The 17,529-nt window shown below is 31.8% G+C and overlaps 3 protein-coding genes across 3 annotated transcripts; 2 read left to right on the forward strand and 1 right to left on the reverse strand.

The window, feature by feature from the left end:
* Positions 1–2,684: 2,684 nt before the first annotated feature.
* Positions 2,685–12,360, forward strand: LOC134246058 (uncharacterized). Its single transcript, XM_062728318.1, has 5 exons — positions 2,685–2,973; positions 7,886–9,570; positions 9,924–10,121; positions 10,422–10,583; positions 11,199–12,360. Exons 2-5 carry the CDS (start codon positions 8,113–8,115, stop codon positions 11,787–11,789), a joined length of 2,409 nt encoding a protein of 802 aa, XP_062584302.1. The 5' UTR covers positions 2,685–2,973; positions 7,886–8,112; the 3' UTR covers positions 11,790–12,360.
* LOC134246059 (uncharacterized) lies at positions 3,266–6,958 on the reverse strand. Its single transcript, XM_062728319.1, has 4 exons — positions 6,558–6,958; positions 4,230–4,417; positions 3,884–4,027; positions 3,266–3,603 (listed from the first exon to the last, which is right to left on the reverse strand). Exons 1-4 carry the CDS (start codon positions 6,843–6,845, stop codon positions 3,510–3,512), a joined length of 714 nt encoding a protein of 237 aa, XP_062584303.1. The 5' UTR covers positions 6,846–6,958; the 3' UTR covers positions 3,266–3,509.
* A 44-nt stretch (positions 12,361–12,404) lies between the features above and the next one.
* Positions 12,405–17,255, forward strand: LOC134246032 (uncharacterized). The gene is made up of 9 exons (XM_062728295.1): positions 12,405–12,438; positions 12,965–13,030; positions 14,685–14,809; positions 14,987–15,157; positions 15,287–15,382; positions 15,822–15,974; positions 16,191–16,305; positions 16,516–16,763; positions 16,992–17,255. Exons 1-9 carry the CDS (start codon positions 12,405–12,407, stop codon positions 17,253–17,255), a joined length of 1,272 nt encoding a protein of 423 aa, XP_062584279.1.
* Positions 17,256–17,529: the final 274 nt, after the last annotated feature.

Genomic DNA, 17,529 nt, shown 5'->3' on the forward strand with positions numbered 1-17,529 from the left:
CTGTGATTTTATTTTAGACTTATTTCACTTTCACAGTTCTTAAAGTTACAGATATTTTAACTTCAATAAGTGTTAAGATTAAGCCGATTGGGTAATTTAGACTTAGTGAATGATATATTTATTTTGAGAATGCTGTTTTTTAGAATGCTATTTTTTGCTGATAGGTACACTTAGTATACACTAATACCATATATAAAAAGTACAAAAATAAATTCTATAGGTTAAATGTGATATCATAAATTATAAATATAATGAATAATTATGATTTCTCTAGTCTTGACGTTTTAAATTAACCGAGCAATTCTAATCAATTATATATCATCATTTACATGTATTGTTCTGAACAATTCTAAAGTCACATTGTCATTTTCCATAGTTCCATATGCGGTAAACAGCTGAATTTCATTTCTGGGATTTTTTACAACTCTTTATTTCCGACCTCTTAAAGTTTTCATCTCCAGCATTTTTCAGATAGTTTTTTTTTTCAGGAATGAAAGTATAGGATCAAACAATTCACTTTCAAATTATAGTATATCAAATTTCGGTTTATTCAACATGTTCAAGGGCATTTGATTTAGTGAACATTAAATGCATTCTTATTGAACTCTTTTTAAATTATTACATGTATAGTGCTCGATCGTGTATACAGGTGAAGGTATACAAAATTCTTATATTATGTTTTTAGTAATATTCTGAAAAGATATATCAATATTTGGTAAACATATGATTTTCTGAGAGGTACAGGGTAAAACTCTCAGAGTTAAAAAAAAAATTTTGAAAATGAATTTTAAAAATTTCTGAATTGTTATCATGCAGATTTCCGGGAATGAAATGCAGTGCAGTAAATAAAATGCTTTGGTAGGCAATATTTCATGAAGAGAAAAAATTTTGAAACATTGATACATTATTATTATTTTTTTTTAAACTCTCTCTCTCTCTCGCTCATAAATTTATATCATATTTTAAACACTTGATATCAAATAATAATTTTTGTTTCAATTGATTAGTTTATACATATTATATATTTAAGCATTTAAAATAAAAGTCGAAAGATTGATTCAAAGGGTAAGGTGGCTTATCATGGTCGTGGATTAAAGTGTACACTCAACAGAAAATGTATACCTATCAGGAAAACGGTGGATTAAGCAGTGGACGATAGCCAGAGATTTAAACAAAAGGTATCAAGACCGAGTGTCCTGATATATCAACAGGAGTGGTTACACAACAACAGGAATCAATATACGTTGAATGTCTTGAAAGCTTCAAACTAAAGAATTTTGTTGAATTAACAAAAATGCAAATACAAACACAGATTTAGATTGTACTTGCTGAGACCTTTATTTTGATATCCATATTGCATTTATTATTTTTAATTATTATTTTCATTAGTCATTTGGGTTATAGTTACATTTTTTTTTTCTTTCTCCAAGTCCTCAAATAAAATTTTAGCAAACAAGCGAGAAAGAAAGTTATTTGAAATAGACGTAAACTTAGAATGTTACAATTGTAGACCTAGATTTTTTTTCACCAACAATTGTATCACTAAACTTTTCATCCGAGAGGGTGGAACTGTAGCTCCATTGAAGAGAAAATTAGGCAGACAGCCCTGATCGAATTTCCAGGGGGCAAACATTTTTTTTTTCTAGTTTTAGGGACAAATTCATTGTGAGCCCCCCCCCCCCCCCCAAAAAAAAAAAAGAGAGAGAGAGAGAGAGAGAGAGAGAGAGAGAGAGAGAGAAGAGTGGTTACCTCCTCTCTTTTATTTATTTGATTTAAAAGAAAGATTAATTAAAATAATTTATTAATGCACACTTACTATCATCTGTAAATTTCATGACCATATGGAGATTAAGAATGTACATTGTAATTTATCTAAGATTAATTTGAAAAGCTGCATGGTTTATGCGGTACTTTACTTGGTATTTATTTTTCTGGGTTATTGTTAGTCGGAAAATCTTAACCGCAGATTGAGTGAAAGATTAATTTTTGTTTGTTTGTTTAGTTCTCGCGTAAATCAAAATAAACAGTAATTAGATTTAGTGAACATGGTAAGATGGTAAACCGGTCCCTGACCCAAGTTCAGTGGTGGAAAGTAGGGCTGGGTAGAGAGAGAGAATGTATTGCGATATATTGCAATTTTTTAATTGTATTCACATAGATTTATTGCAACAATTTTTAATGTAATAAAAATGGCATTTTCTTACTATATTAACTATAAATTACATGCAGAATGTACATAACCATGATAATTTGAAGTAACCAAGGGGGAAAAAAGATTTTGTTGATTTAGTTTTTAAGTTATTCTGAAATGTCCCCACAAAACAAAGAGTCTTACTGTTTGAGTTTAATAACAAAAAAGTCCATTTTTATATTTTTAATTTTGATTTAAATATTGCCAAAATATCGAATTAAAATAATTACGATATTTTTTGCACATTGTATTGCAATATATTGAAATATCGATATTATTGCCCAGCCCTAGTGGAAAGGGGTATCTAATACCAGTCTGGTCAGATATATATATATTATGACATCTACTTTACATACAGTTTTCTTTATGTACATGAAAAATCAATTCATGTACTGTAAGCCAAATTTACATACATGTATAATATGACCCGAACTCCTATTAAGCTAATAATTTTCGAATTACATACACAAGTATGAGAAAATGAATTCGCCATTAATACATGTACATGTTTCACTAGTCAAAAAGATCGCAGAAATATATTTCTTCAATGTGCAAATCCATGACTTTTTAAAAAAAAAAAAATACAATTGCACTCGCCATAAAAATACATTTGGAATTAAAATCGAGATCGTGCTCCGCACCTATAACAATCTTCAACGGAAGGAGGAAAGAAATGTGGCTGAAAAACGTGATGATTCAAGGACAACTTTCAGACAACTCGGACAAGCTATCAAGTTATTTCGGACAAGATGACAACATTCAGTTGGTTGAGTACTGACAAAGTAAGTACATCAGAATATCTGCCATTGGGTTGTTGATTTAAACATTTTATTGAAACATAATCAATGGGATTAGACACAAGTTCTTGGGTTTTTCATTTGAATAGGCTACATCAGTAAGCTAAGTTTCACACAGAGATTAAACATTGATCCCATGTCTCATGATTTCATGCATATTGATATTGTAACCCCAATCCCGTTTTACTGGTGGAAAGAAAACTTATTAATGTCCCATAAACATGCTTTGGCCATTCGAATCGAGCCGGAAATATATAAGCACCCATATAATCTTGAATAATGAAAAAAAGAAATGATAGATAATAATTTATTTCGTCATGACAATAAATACAGATTTACATGTACTTAATTAATAGGATCTCTTTCATGAATTTGTTATACAGTTCTATCACACCAATGCGACAATCAATGTAAAGTTCTTAACATGCACAATAAAGTTATGGTTTTTTGTCAATAATACAAGATTGTAGTCAAACGTCTGTTGGCAGTCCAAGTAATTTTGGGCTTCACTCAATCACTGTTCAGAGGGACTTCTTCTTTCTTGTAGCTAGGGTTGACAGGGGGACATCACTGTCACTGTCAGTGTCTGGGTCAAATCCTCTGTTGTCAACACCACTGGAAAAAGGTTAAAAAAATAGATTATTATATGATTTGATCATGGTATTCCAATTTTTTTTTAAAATCACATTTTATAGAATATGCTGGTTATGAAAAGAAGATGAAATGCACATAAAAAATTATTAACTTAATTTAAGCAGTAAATAAAATTAAGGAGACTGACTATCTTAAACTTAAATGAAATATTTATGAGAAAAAAAAATTAAATGCATTTTTTGTTGAGTTTGTTCATTTTTGGCTTAATATGAGAGAGTAAGATCAGAAACGCTGAACTTACACATCATGTAGGTCAGATCCAAGATCTCCTTGAAGTAAGGGCTCTTCATCAGTGGGACTGGGCTGTCTGTTCTCCTTGTCGGATCCTGACTTTTTCTTCTTTATCACATGCCGCACTGGTAAACCATTGCTTGTTGCATGAGACCTGTGATTAAAGAATTAAAATTATCAAATGAAGTCCTTTATATTTGTATTGTAACTTCTCTATGTTTTCACAAACAATTGTAGGATTGTCCTTTTAATTTCTATGTACATATTACTCTGATCTCGCATAGAAAACTTATGATACTTGATAATTGATACATGTACTTCTTATAAATAATAATGAATATGGAACCTCAGCATACCTTTTTTTGGCATAGTATCTCCTCCACTCCAGGGATTTCTTCAGTCTGTCTGAAATCTTCTTTTCCTCAACTGTCTCGAGGGTGGAGTTGACACTGAGGTAATTCCGGATCTCTGACACTGCTGCGGGTAGGTGGCGGTCCTTAGCACTGACCAGCTGATATTTCTCAATGGTGCTGTTGATCATTCTCTGAGCAAAAAAAACAAACATTGAAAATAATAAAATTCATTTCTTTTCATGCCACTTATATGGGTTATTGCTTGATGTTTTTTGAATGTAATTTTTCACAAAACAGGGGCTGACCAATATATTTTTAAGGCATTTGTCCAAGAGCAAGTACATGTACATGGTCAAAATTGACTTGCCCTACCTGAATTTTTGCTTGCCCTACCATAAACTAATTCTTTATTTATAGATATTTCAAAAAAATAGGGAGAAGACAAATGCTGAATAAATCGCACAAGCCCCTCTGTCCAGCTTTAAATTTATGGCCTAAAAATAAATTCTATTTTAAGTCACTTTCCCACGCGCAAGTGGTTGATAAAATTTCACTTGCCCACCCCTAAAATTCACTAGCCCCGGGCGTCGGGCAATGGGATTTGTCATCCCCTGCAAAAAGATTCTTGTAATTTTAAGATTTTAAGGGGCAATATATTCCTCTGCTCCAAATTTCACAACCTTTTTTTAAAAATCCAGACATTGATTTTCAGCAACAACTATAGCATTAAATTCAAGTGGAAAATAGTTTGAAGTATGAAGCGTTGCTTACTTTACCAGAAATAAATAATATACCAAATTATGATGTGAAGAGAATTTGATATGGTAAATAGAAAGATTAATTATTTTTTATCCCGTAATTAAATTACAAATATGAGGTATATAAAAAAACAATATTTACTCTCATACCTATCTAATTCCCATTATAAAACATACTGAAGCGCTGCTTTTTAAATCAGAACAACAAATTGTTTTCTGTGCATGTAAAATAACACACATTCATAAACAAGAGCTATTGTTACATTATCTCCCTTGAAAATATTTTTTATGAAACAAAATATTAATTAAATGTTTACAAACAAAACTGCATCTGAAATTTCTGTACAATTCAAAGAATTATACTTTAAGAGATAGAGATTTCTCAATTTACACCATTTAAAGAAACTGAGTATAAATGTTTTAAGTAAACTATTATAAATAATTTATAAATATACTAGCAATAAAAACTAGAAATCAACATTTGTACATTAGATTAGGTTTGATTGAGTTGACTTTAAAATTGTCCTCATGAATGAAACCTGTAAACTTGGACATGACAATTCACTGAATTCCATGAAAAAATGTCTGAAGAAAGTTATCTCTCTTATCAGAGGGATATTCCACCTTAAAACTTTCCCTTTTACTCTACTTGTAAATTTTGATCAGAATGCAAAGGGTGAATTGAAAATTAAATAAATGTTCTTTGAATAATATTCGGTTATTTTTGTGAGATACTGTCATACATGTATGAATTGAATTAAATATATTTTATTTACACAGTCTAAAAGATCTGATAGTTCAGTACCTTAGACAGTCCTCTCCTAATACATAATTGGGTAAAATTGCCAAAAAAAAAAACCACACAAATAAACATTTGGTCTTTGCCAAAATAAAATTGTTTGTTTTGAATTGACTCCCACCTCATTGAAATGCCCTCTCCTGAAAAAAAATTATTTACCAAAAGTAGGAAGATTTTTTTTTATCCAATATCACTTTTGTTCTTCCTATTACATGCACCATACAAAACACTGACATCTATATAAAATTAGGGTTTTTTTGTTGATGCTAGATACTCTTTTTAAAAGTCGGAAAATGTATTAACCATGTTTACTGTTTACCATGTTTATGCTGAGATTTTTATTAAAATGTTAAATTTTATCTTCATGCAAATTCAATTCCCCCCTCCCTCCTGTGTTTGAAACCCTTCAGACAGCAATTTCAAACAAAATTTCTTTAAGGATGGCCCTACTACATACATTGTATACATTGATCGTAGTAATAGAAAGGAAAAAACTAAATTATTTAAATGTACAATTATAATTTGAGATATGGAGAAAAAAAGTATTAAAGTTATTTTGTAAAATGACCACATTCATTTAAGAATGTTTGAGAAGTTTATTGAAATTCTATAATAAAACCAAAAAAGGTTATTTACAAGTAAATTGCTCTAGATGTCTACACTGACTGTTGAAGAAGCTGTGATATTGAAATGAACACATTATCATTAACTCTCCCCACCCTAGCTTACTAGGACATCTAAACAAAAATCAGGTATTGAGATAATAAAAATTACCTGCAGTGCTGCATGTTCAGAAGTTCCTCTTTTCCACAGGTTGTCCTTGACCATAGACATAGGAACCGTGTCGTATTCCTCTGTCTGTGTTGCAGTGGACTGCTTCGGGAAAGCACACGAACAGTAGTTACCAAGTTGCATACGCGCACAACAAATACAGTTAAAACCACACTGTCTGTTATACACTTGCACTGAATTTGGGTACGGATGGGAGGGTGCGCCATAGTCCTGATCTTGATGAAAGTTCAAAGATGAAAAAACAGGGTTCACATTTGCACTGGTAGACATGATGACACAGATTTCAACAAAACACACTGACAGTTAAAGTTTACTGTTAATCCAAGTGTTGCCAAAGTACAGAATGATGACTGTGGACAACATTCTTTGTGCTTTTAAGAAGTAATTAGCGTTCTCCTAATTAAATGAAACCATTTGAATTGGGCACTAGCTTGGTGTCATTTTAATTTTCATTGATCTCCCCCCTAGTGATTTTACTATCACAACATGTTTGATTTACACCTAATTATCATGATTAAACATATTGATATTAACTTTTTATCTTTTTTCATAATTAATGGATGGTATATAAACTAGATTTAATCACCTTGGACATGTTGGAATTGTAAAATTAATATAAATCTTAAAATTTATTAAAGATTTTAAAAAGTTTTATCTAAAATTCTGCATAAACTAAACAGAACATTTTTTTTATTTTAAAATTAATTAAATCAATGAACATGATGAAATAGGAAAGATTTGGCTAAATAGTCTCAGAATTCCATTGATGTTTATTCAGATCTGGAGTAAAATCAAGTAGCCTGTTAATTCAGTGGCCATATACACAAACAAATCCCTTGTAACTGATGTCTGGGTACATCACATGATTATCAGCCCCTTTGATGCTGTAATGTTATGCAATATCAACAAATACAGTAGCCAATTCATCTAGTTCATCACTTCATTCAACAAGGAGAGACACTGCTGCTAGCTTAGTTTGATTTAATTTTTAGCATGCAATGTCTCTTACTACTTTTGTTCATTTGTATAATTATCCTGGCAGTTATGGAGAAAGTAAATAATGGTAATTTATGAATAAATGCATTTCATAATGTTAATCATTTTGGATAATTTTTTAATTTAAAAGTCATGAATAATTCAGTGAAATGGTGAATAAACTTGGTTTTATGTTATACTGGGCTAATTCAAAAGTTATCTTTATTTTATTTACAGTAATATTTTAGTATATTTATTATTTAATTTAAAACACATTATATGGTTTCTTCATTTTAAATCCAAACATCAGTAATTTTATTTTTCAATTGTTTCAGGTTCTCAGAGGTTTTGTATATGCTGGGAGTGTCAAGGAGAATGGGTTTCCAAGCACACTTTCTACTCACATCAAGAGACTATCACAAAAAATTTTTCATCTGCATTCAAGCCAAGATTTGACCTGTCCATAGATGTGTACCAACAGAAGAGGTATCAGCAGCCACTCTATGAGGGTTCGACTACTACTGTATTGGACGCAGTGACCAAGCACCTGTATACCTTTTCTATGAACCATGGGATGTCCAAGACAGCACTTTCCGACACTCTTCAGTGTGAAAAGTCATCCTTGCCACAACCAAATTATCTGCCTGGGACATACAAGGAGGCAAAGACATTTATTTCTCCATTCCTTATCCCGCTGGAAAAATATGATGCATGTGTGAATGACTGTATTGTTTATCGGGATTCTGGAGCCCTTCTTTACTCAGATCTAAGTGACTGTCCGGTTTGTAGTGAGCCCAGAAAGAGCAGGAAAATCTTTACATACATGCCACTTGGACCAAGGCTAGCAAGATGGTATGAAACGCCAAACCTATGCAGACTTCTGTATGCAGAGAAACTTCAAGTAAGAAGAGATGGCATTCTTGGTGACTTCACAGATGGTGAACTTTTCAAATCATGGTTCGAACCTGGAGAGATCTTTGAAAATAAGAATCCAGAGTCATGTGTGCCACTCTCGTTGTTTACGGATGGTGTGAATCCAAACAAGAACAGTGCTTGTCAAAAGTCCATGTGGCCCATCATGTTGACATGGATTACTTTGCCCCCATCAATCCGACAATTACTTGGACCAATGCTCCTTATGGGAATCATACCAAGTGGTGTAAATGGCAGCGAACCAAAGTCATTGGATCCATACCTATCCATCGTGGTAGATGAACTTTTAACTCTAACAGAGTTCCCAGTGTATGATTCTTACCGCTCAGCTCCAACGACAGTTAAAGTGGCCCTACTGCAGTATTTGTGTGACATACCAGCCTATTCCAAGGTGATGCATTTGACCGGCCATGCAAGTTTGAGATCTTGTCCGTACTGTAGAGAAACAGGACATTATTGTAAGCACTTGAGGAAGACGATTCACATTTCAAACAGACAGTTTCTTCCCTTTGGTCATCCTCTGAGGAGTGCCAGTGGATTTGCCATAGATGGACAAGAAGAAAGAAGCAAACCAAGTCCTTATACTCAGGAGGAGGAGAACAGAATGCGCACCCAGTATGAATTGAAACCAAACAAAACACAGAAAGCAAACCAACAGAAGTCAACAGGGTTGAAAGGAAATTATATTCTACAGCAGCTTCCTTACCATGACAGGATGAGACAAATGTCACCAGATGGGATGCATACCTTGGCAGACTTTATTAGTCATCTGATGGAAATGCTAGTTGGTAAGCAGAATACACAAAAAGTTATGTCCTGCGAAAAGAGTTTTGGTCGCTTTGATGAAGTATGGAAAAGTGCTGCCGAGGAGCAAGCCAGTATTGATCGCCCAAAAAAGAAGAAGAAAAGAAATGTTGAAAGTGAACAGACATTAGTTGATTCAACACCATGGTCACTCTCGAAGGAGCAGATTAAAACTGCAGACGAAAGAGCTTCCTCCATAGTGTACAGCCACTCACATGAAATCACCCCTGGGCCACATTTTACCAAGCTCTGGACCTTAAGGACAATGAATGCCAAACTACAGGTTAGTTAATATTTTTTGTATAATACCGGGTAGTAATATGCTATTAAGAGTGTAAAAAAAAATCTGAAAAGTGCTCTGTTTATTTTCTATGTTTAAAATGTTTTAAAAGTGTCATCAAGAAATTACACACAAGTATTTTTATGAGGTAGTAGAATTAATACATGTATGTCGCTGAAATATAAATTTTAAGGCATGTAGGAAACTATTTTTTAAACCATTGTTTACATAGAAGAAGCAAGATGAAATCAAAATAATTTTAGAGCATAAGTACATATGTATGTTTATATTTTCAAAATCGTTATGAATTTTACTTGTGATTTTTACAATGGTTTGTTGATATTGTATTTTTGCAGTTTGTCACCTCTGGGGCTTTTGAATGGTGCATCAAAGATCTTCTTCCTATTTCTCAAGAAAGAACTCTGGAACACATCTGCGGTGTTATAAGAAGAATTGTGTCACCCAAGTTGACCGTTCTGGACATTGCCCAGCTCCAGGCAGACACACATGAAGCGCTATCACTTCTAGAGAGAGATTTTCCTTTGGCAATTCAGGTAAAATATTATATGTAATTTGCACAATTTAATATCAGTACATGTCCATATTCAAAGTAGATTTTCTTGGGCTTCAAAATATACAAAAAGAAATTTACTATTTAAAGGCTTTTGAAATGAGATATTGCAATCAATTGTAACAATGTTAAAAGAGAATGAGGGCTTAATTAAGTCAATATTTTTAGTTATGGGACTCACGTAATAAGTTACACTGAATTTAAAAAAAATGTTTTTTATTTTTTTCCTATCAATTATTCGTAACCAGGGACATAGCAATAATATTTTTAATCTGGATTTCAGAACCTTACTACTCATCTCATTCACCACATTGTGGATGATTTGGCAAACTACGGACCCATGTATGGTCGATGGTTGTTTCCTTATGAAAGGGCTAATGGATGGGTGACAAGACAGTGTCTAAGGAAGGGAATGGAAGAATCCACAGTCATGGAAACATATGTGGTAAGTCGGAAATTTTTATGAATATCATTGATTCAACCTTTTTAATACAGTCGATCTTAATATAATGTTGACTATATATACCATTTTTAGCTTAATAAATGCTCAAATGTCAAACAGTTTCAACAGTTTAGCATGAAAGTACATATATGATCATCTAACATGTCTAATATTCTAAAAGTCACAGTAAGTTTAATTTTTAAAAAATCTTTATTGTATTATAAGCAGACAATATGAAACAAGTGCATGCAAAGTGCACATGAAATGTCTTCGTGATAAAGGAGATAAGTGAACAAGGCCTGCAGAATGCCTTTAGCTTCACACATACAAAAATCATATTTTGTGAATTAAGCATTTAGAGAAAATTCCCAGGACTAAATTTTTGAGTTTATGTTAATCAAATTTTTTTTAATATTTTTCCCCACAAATTGCCTTATTCACTATCTTGTATGTCTAAGAAATAAGGCATTGTGTTCAGTTTTATGTTTCTTAATACTGTTAATTAATATCTCACTGTACATGATAAGAAATTGGCCACAAATGGTCATCATGTAAAGTTTAAAGAAAATATCCTCATTTCCAAAGCTAGTTTATTTACTTTACTATTTTGGTTTTTAGATCTACGACTGGTGTGTATATATGATACTGAGTGGAAGGTTCAACCCTTGCGACCTGTCCACCAATGAAAAGACCCTTGTAAAAACTAGTCAGCAGATCATGGAACAGATGAGAGATGGATTCAGTGTTTCTTCTCAAGAAAACCACACAAAGAAGAATACCACATCCCAAATCACACCAGAAATGAGACAGTTCATGATGAACTTTTATCTTCTAAACCTCAAGTTGAGCACAGTGCAGTTTTCATCCGAAGTGACAGAGAACTATTCAACACTGGACATTACAGATGATTGTGGCCGACAGATCCGCTATATTGGAACTAGATTCAAGGGACGCAGAGAACCGTCAATCGTGAAACTTCCTGGAAGTGGCGGACTTCTGTTTGGACGAATATGTTTTTTTCTTGAACATGTATTGTGTGGAGCAGTCCAAAACTGGGTTATTGTAGATGTGTATCCAATTGCTGAAAAAGTTGGAAAGTATTTCCTCTTCCAGGAAAGTGTACTTGGACAGCAGCTTTTCCATGTAAGTGTCATCAGCAGACCTCTTGTTCATGTGAAAGACCGTGGTGTCTGGATTATCAATGCTTAGTGGGATACATGACTGTTTATGTTCATATGATGTCTTTGCTTTCAGGGAGATATGTGAATACAAATAATACGTCTTGAGACTCTATATTATGGTGTATGGTATATTGTTTGCAAGAATTCTTGTACAGAGAAAATGAACCAAAGTTACCAAACACAAAGTTACACTCTTGTTTAATTTTCAAACTCAGATTTATGCTTATAGAAGAAAGTACCTTGAAATTCGTTCAAGATTTTTCCCCTTCATTTTCATGTTTTTAGACCACATTTTTTTTGTATGCATTTTATTGATATTTTAACAAAATTGAGAAATGAAATGTAAGAGTCCTTTTTTCCAATTCAGCATTTAACTACTTTATAAGATACAGTCAAATAAGAACAGCATTCTCAGATATCTTAAATGTTGTTTGTAGAAAGTAAAGAAATTTGTCTCCAATCCATGATCATGATGTGTTACCTGTTAAATGTATAATTATGTTTGTTATCATGACTATTTGAATGTTGATGTTTTGTTTTGTACTCAATGAAACTGAATTCCCAATTTTGATACTGCAATAAAAGAAATTTACTGATAAGCGTCATCTTTCTATAGAATCAGCAAGACAATTATATGCACCAAATGGCTGTCACTAAGGGTGACACAAAAGATCAATGTCTGATCAAAACTAGTATATACTAGCAAGAGGGTGAAACACAGTACAAGGCCAACTTTAAAAAAAATGTTTGCTTGTTCTCTGCGTTTCATAATGAAGTATTTAATTCATTCATTCTATTCAATATTAATTTTGTCATATCCGGATTACTTGAAAAAAATTGCTTTATTCTTCTTTATATTCTTTCTTTTTCTTTTTTTTTTTTTTTTTGAGGTTTAAACAATTTTAAGTTGCTGTCTTTTAGCAAATCTTTCAGGAGAAGACAATCAATCATTTTTATTTCAAGTTGGCCGGGCCAATTTTTTTTTATTGATTATTTAAACATTATATAGCAAATCTTTTTAATGAAACATATTTATGATACTTGAATGTTTTTCTTGAATGAGTTAGTATTTTACATGAATACAAGTTGCATATTTGCATATTAATATTCTGTTATCAATGGGATCTGAATCGAGATTTTGCGCAGTCAGTATTGTAAAGGGGGAATTGAAGTATTTTACTAATACTGTACAGTATATTTTAGTACTGTCAGCAGTGACTATCTCAACCACACAGACTCCAGGAAACCGTGAGGTTATCCGCTACAGACGTAATTAGTGTTAGACCATGAATGGCCATTTGCAATTAAAAACATAACTTTAATTAAGTAGAATTCACACCAAGATGAACATTCTCCGGCCCATTAAGGCCAAATTACGCATTTTAAAATTCTTGATCATATCAAATAATTTAGCATACTAGACTATTAATGGTTTTGAGTGAATAAATGAACTTGAACTTGAATCAAAGCTAACAGATTCAATAAATAAAATTGCTCAATTATCATTTTTTACTGATTTTTTATGTTATAATTTAAAAAAAAAAGGATTTGTCGTTTAATATCAGATATACGTGTTCGGAGAGGGTGTGTTTTATTAAAAAAAAAAATGCGGTTAATAGAGCACCCCATTATTTTCAGAATTATTTCTAAATAATAGGTGACTGATGAAATTAACGGCCTTAGACACACAATAATTAAATAGTTTACTTAATACATGTACTGCATTAATTGAATAAATAATTAAACATGCAGGTTAAATGTACTTTATTGAATTTTTTTCTACTGTCGATAAAGATTTAAAACACTTCAATTTACAAATTGTCATAGTCCAACATTCGCAATTAAAGTGGTGTAATAAAAATAAATGTTTAAAAAATACGCTAGTGCGGATGGTGACAAACCCCAAACAATAATTCCATTGCGTCGGGGGGGGGGGGGGCTTTTTGTTTTCATAATCTTTTAAGCGCAATAGTATTCATTCATTCATTCCTTCTTTCTTTCATTCATTCATACATTTATTTAACGAACATTTGCTATTAAAGTCTATTTGCTGAACATGCACTTACAATTAAGGAGAGTAACAGATTGGACGAAGCTGAGAACTAAACTCTTCCCTTTTTACTCTGATCTCACCGGGTAAACTGCTTTCACGGGTTCTTAAAAAAACAAGCTTATTGCATGAACGAGTGGTCAGAGGTACAATTTCTTAAGAACTTGCATTGGACTAGCGATGACTAAATCAGTTCAAACATTTTATATGATTTAAAATAAAATGCTCTTCCGTTACAGTATACATACAAATAGATTTAAAGATTTATATTTATAGCAAAACGACCATTTAGTAATTTGTTCAGTAAAAGAATTAGGATCAATAAATTTTCCCATGTAAAAATTCATGTAGGTATGAACACTGGCAACTTTTGCAGATAAAAATTGCATAACTGACTGAAAAACCAATTGTCATAATAATAATATTTTTTAAATTAATCATAATTTATATTTTCATTTTTTAAGAACAATGCAGGTATTATCGTGTAGAAAGGAAGAACTTATGTTACGTTTAATGGCTTTCTTGTGTGTGTGATTGTGTTTCTTGATAGATAATTTTAAAAGAGTTAGGAGAGAGGTAAATGGCAATCGGTTTAAAATTACAAAAGAAAAAACCCCAGAAAATTATCATTTAAATAATTTAGTCAGCTCAAAGAATTATTTTAATCGCGTGAAATCTTAAATATAGTTTTGATCAATGTTTTATATCGGTCCTCTGTACACGGAAACATGTAGAAATGAAATATATAAAAATCTGAAAAACATCATTGATTAAAGATTTAAAAAAAGAAGCTGTTCAAATCAGAATCTTTCATGTACAAACATTTGATATTCGATGTAAAAAAGTGTAGAAGATAAGTCTACTTTTTTGTAGGGGAACCTTCTATATCTAATCTGCCGATACAAGTAGGAGATATACAATTTGACAACAATGTTACGGTTCAGATCAAGATTTATGATATTTACTATGACTATGAAGTGGTTGAAAAACATTTTACAGTAAGTGCAAATTGAGTCAAATTTGATAGACTTCTTATACGTTATTACCAATAATAATTGATATAAAGTCAAACGAAATTTAAAAATTATTTAGATCTTTTTCATTTCCTATTTATCTATACATTTTATTGGATTTTCATCTTTTTCATAACGCTATTTGATGTAAAATATTAACAGATTGAAGCACCTCAAATTTATGTACCTGTCAATGGAGAAGATGTGACTAAAGCATTGCTCCTGATAACCACCTTTAATGATAAAATAGGTCCCATGACTGCAGGCGGTGATAATGTCAGGACATTTAGATACATTGCGTCCATTGCGTCTATGATCCATAAATATCCAAACGTAAGAGCCCAAAGACAATATTTTTACTTTTTTACTTATACGTAATAAAAAAATGTTTATACAATTATTTGATTTGCGGTTATTGAAAAAGAATATAATTAACAAGACTATTTTTTTTACCACGATAAGAAAATGAATACAACAACGCCAGAGGATATCATTGGTGGATCTGTCGATCACGTGACATTATACGAAGAGTCTGATGTGGAGATACTTTATGAAAATGTATGCGGGTATAAGTATATCTTTGCAAGTGCTTAGGCAACTGTAAAACATAAATTCATCTCGATTTGCTGGTACAAATGTTTACATTTATTTCGAAAATACACTGTATATTAAGCACGAATTAGACACTTCTTTCATGCTCTGCAACTTTGCAAGTTCCAGGTTTTTGGTCCATCATTGAGTAAAGCGAACCGAAAACTCTTGGCTTACATGTTTAATGTTTTGCGACTTTTCAATGGTTTTTATTATGCTAGCAGAGCTCAGGTAAGCTTTTCTGGTTGAAATTTGACTGTTGTCTTTCAGCATTGTGATAGTTGTAAACCTTTAACTATGTTTTCAAGTCTTGGGGCTTCAGCATAAGCTTCAAAATGTTAACAGATGCACTTAGTACTTTAAAGTCATGTTTATTTGTTCTCATTATCATTTATCCCATTTGCAGTTCCTAATAAATATAACCAATATCATGGTCGAGGATGTTAAAAATGTGTCCGATCTGTCGTATAAGATCTACAGTTTGTCGGAAATTTCATCGATACTTAGTGGAATTGATGCAGTGGTCAGACACACCATATATATAAAGTTTAATTCTTTGGTAAGTTCATTTGGCATTTTATGTACTAGTAATTAAATGTTGATAGATAAATATAAAGAAAGTAAACAGGTCTGGTCTAATCTGTCAGTTAATACTTCTGCCGGAAACGATTCTCCTAGATTTTTTTGTTAATAGTTGATTTATTAAAAGCCTAATCTATAAAATGTATTTGAAAAGAGAATTTTGTAGAAAATAAAAATAATTTGCTATTTTCAGAGAAACATATTACGGGTTTTTCTGGACATATCCCAATGTTTTGTGTCAAGAGTAAAGCACACAGAACTTCCGCTACGTAACCATGATGTTTCAACTCTAAATGAAATTGTCAACCGTAAGATTTCTTTCTTTTATATTGTCGTAAGCACTGATTCTTTTTTTTCTTGTAAAAAGAATAAAGATCTTTCAAAATCGTTGATGTTAATCTATTTACGTAGTAAGCTTGGATGAAGAAAACAAATTACTTAAGCGTAATTTTTGGTGGAAAGTTCCACTCCTTTTACATGCATTTCTCTTTTATAATGAAAAAGCTATTTAATTTCAGATTTCGTTAGAATTTTGAATAACCTGATAGAAGTTCTGATTCCGAAGCAATGGATTGACTTCGATGAGGAATTATCATTTTTAAGTGTTCTATCCGAATTAGTCCATATATTTGGCACACATATTGATACAAACCTAATCGTGCAAGAGAGAACAGATGGTATATCTCATCGACTGAGAGAAAAAGCTGAGTTGCTGTTTGAACTTCGAACCTATGAAAGAGAAATCGCCACTATACAGCGAGAGATAGTGAGTCTCCAAACAAAAATAAGATCTTTAATATAACTAAATTTATATGATTTTTTTTTTAAATTTGATTGAATAAGAATAATATGACTCATGCTAATTTATTGATCTTGTCTAGATAATAAATATTTTATGCAAAAAAATGTTTTTAATTTATCAAGAAATTTTATTTTCAAGCAGCTCAGATATTTTGCAAAAATAGTTGTGAATATATTACTGTTCTTTTTTCAGATGAGTGAATACTTTCAAAGAATACAAGACACCATAATGGATGTTCAGCTTTTGACTTTAGAAACAATAGTGACGGGAGAGAAACTGGAATTTCAGAAACCTCTGATTAAATTAATAACAGACAAAACAACATATGGTGATTTCAGAGAAACTTACATCAACAATAACATGAAGAATTCATATATTCTTGGACTAAGTAACCTGAATAATACATTCTCCAATCCGAATACGTTACTGAATGTAATGGTAAGAGCATGGTTTTAAATTTGTATCTTACATATTCCGTCTACATCTTAGTAGCAGTACTCGTATATTACTCAACAACAAATACTGTACCGTACACATAATTAGAATATATACTTAATGTTATATCAAATCCACAGTATATCAACGAAAAATATTTACTGGTTGACTCGGGTTCAGCTGTATATACATATCATTTAGCTCTTACATTTTTTTTTTAATTTTCTGTTTTACTTTTGCACTTATAATTAAGAAATTCGAAATTCACCAGAAAATAGGATGGCTTATATATCTT

The sequence above is a fragment of the Saccostrea cucullata genome, unplaced genomic scaffold (assembly GCF_032062105.1).
Source record: "Saccostrea cucullata isolate Sc308-1 unplaced genomic scaffold, CSIRO_AGI_Scuc_v1 ctg217, whole genome shotgun sequence".
Taxonomy (NCBI): Eukaryota; Metazoa; Mollusca; class Bivalvia; order Ostreida; family Ostreidae; genus Saccostrea; species Saccostrea cuccullata.

Bases quoted from the DNA above. Each gene is read 5' to 3' on its own strand.
- LOC134246059 (XM_062728319.1), bottom strand. From the start codon at position 6,845: ATGTCTACCAGTGCAAATGTGAACCCTGTTTTTTCATCTTTGAACTTT. The intron at 4,418-6,557 runs GTAATTTTTATT...TTTTTTGCTCAG, and splicing joins CTGAACATGCAGCACTGCAG to AGAATGATCAACAGCACCAT. The intron at 3,604-3,883 runs GTAAGTTCAGCG...ACCTTTTTCCAG, and splicing joins GGATCTGACCTACATGATGT to TGGTGTTGACAACAGAGGAT.
- LOC134246058 (XM_062728318.1), top strand. From the start codon at position 8,113: ATGAACCATGGGATGTCCAAGACAGCACTTTCCGACACTCTTCAGTGT. The intron at 9,571-9,923 runs GTTAGTTAATAT...GTATTTTTGCAG, and splicing joins CAATGAATGCCAAACTACAG to TTTGTCACCTCTGGGGCTTT. The intron at 10,584-11,198 runs GTAAGTCGGAAA...TTTGGTTTTTAG, and splicing joins CAGTCATGGAAACATATGTG to ATCTACGACTGGTGTGTATA.
- LOC134246032 (XM_062728295.1), top strand. From the start codon at position 12,405: ATGGCTGTCACTAAGGGTGACACAAAAGATCAAT. The intron at 15,158-15,286 runs GTAAGAGCCCAA...TACCACGATAAG, and splicing joins TGATCCATAAATATCCAAAC to AAAATGAATACAACAACGCC. The intron at 15,383-15,821 runs GTATGCGGGTAT...TCCCATTTGCAG, and splicing joins TGGAGATACTTTATGAAAAT to TTCCTAATAAATATAACCAA.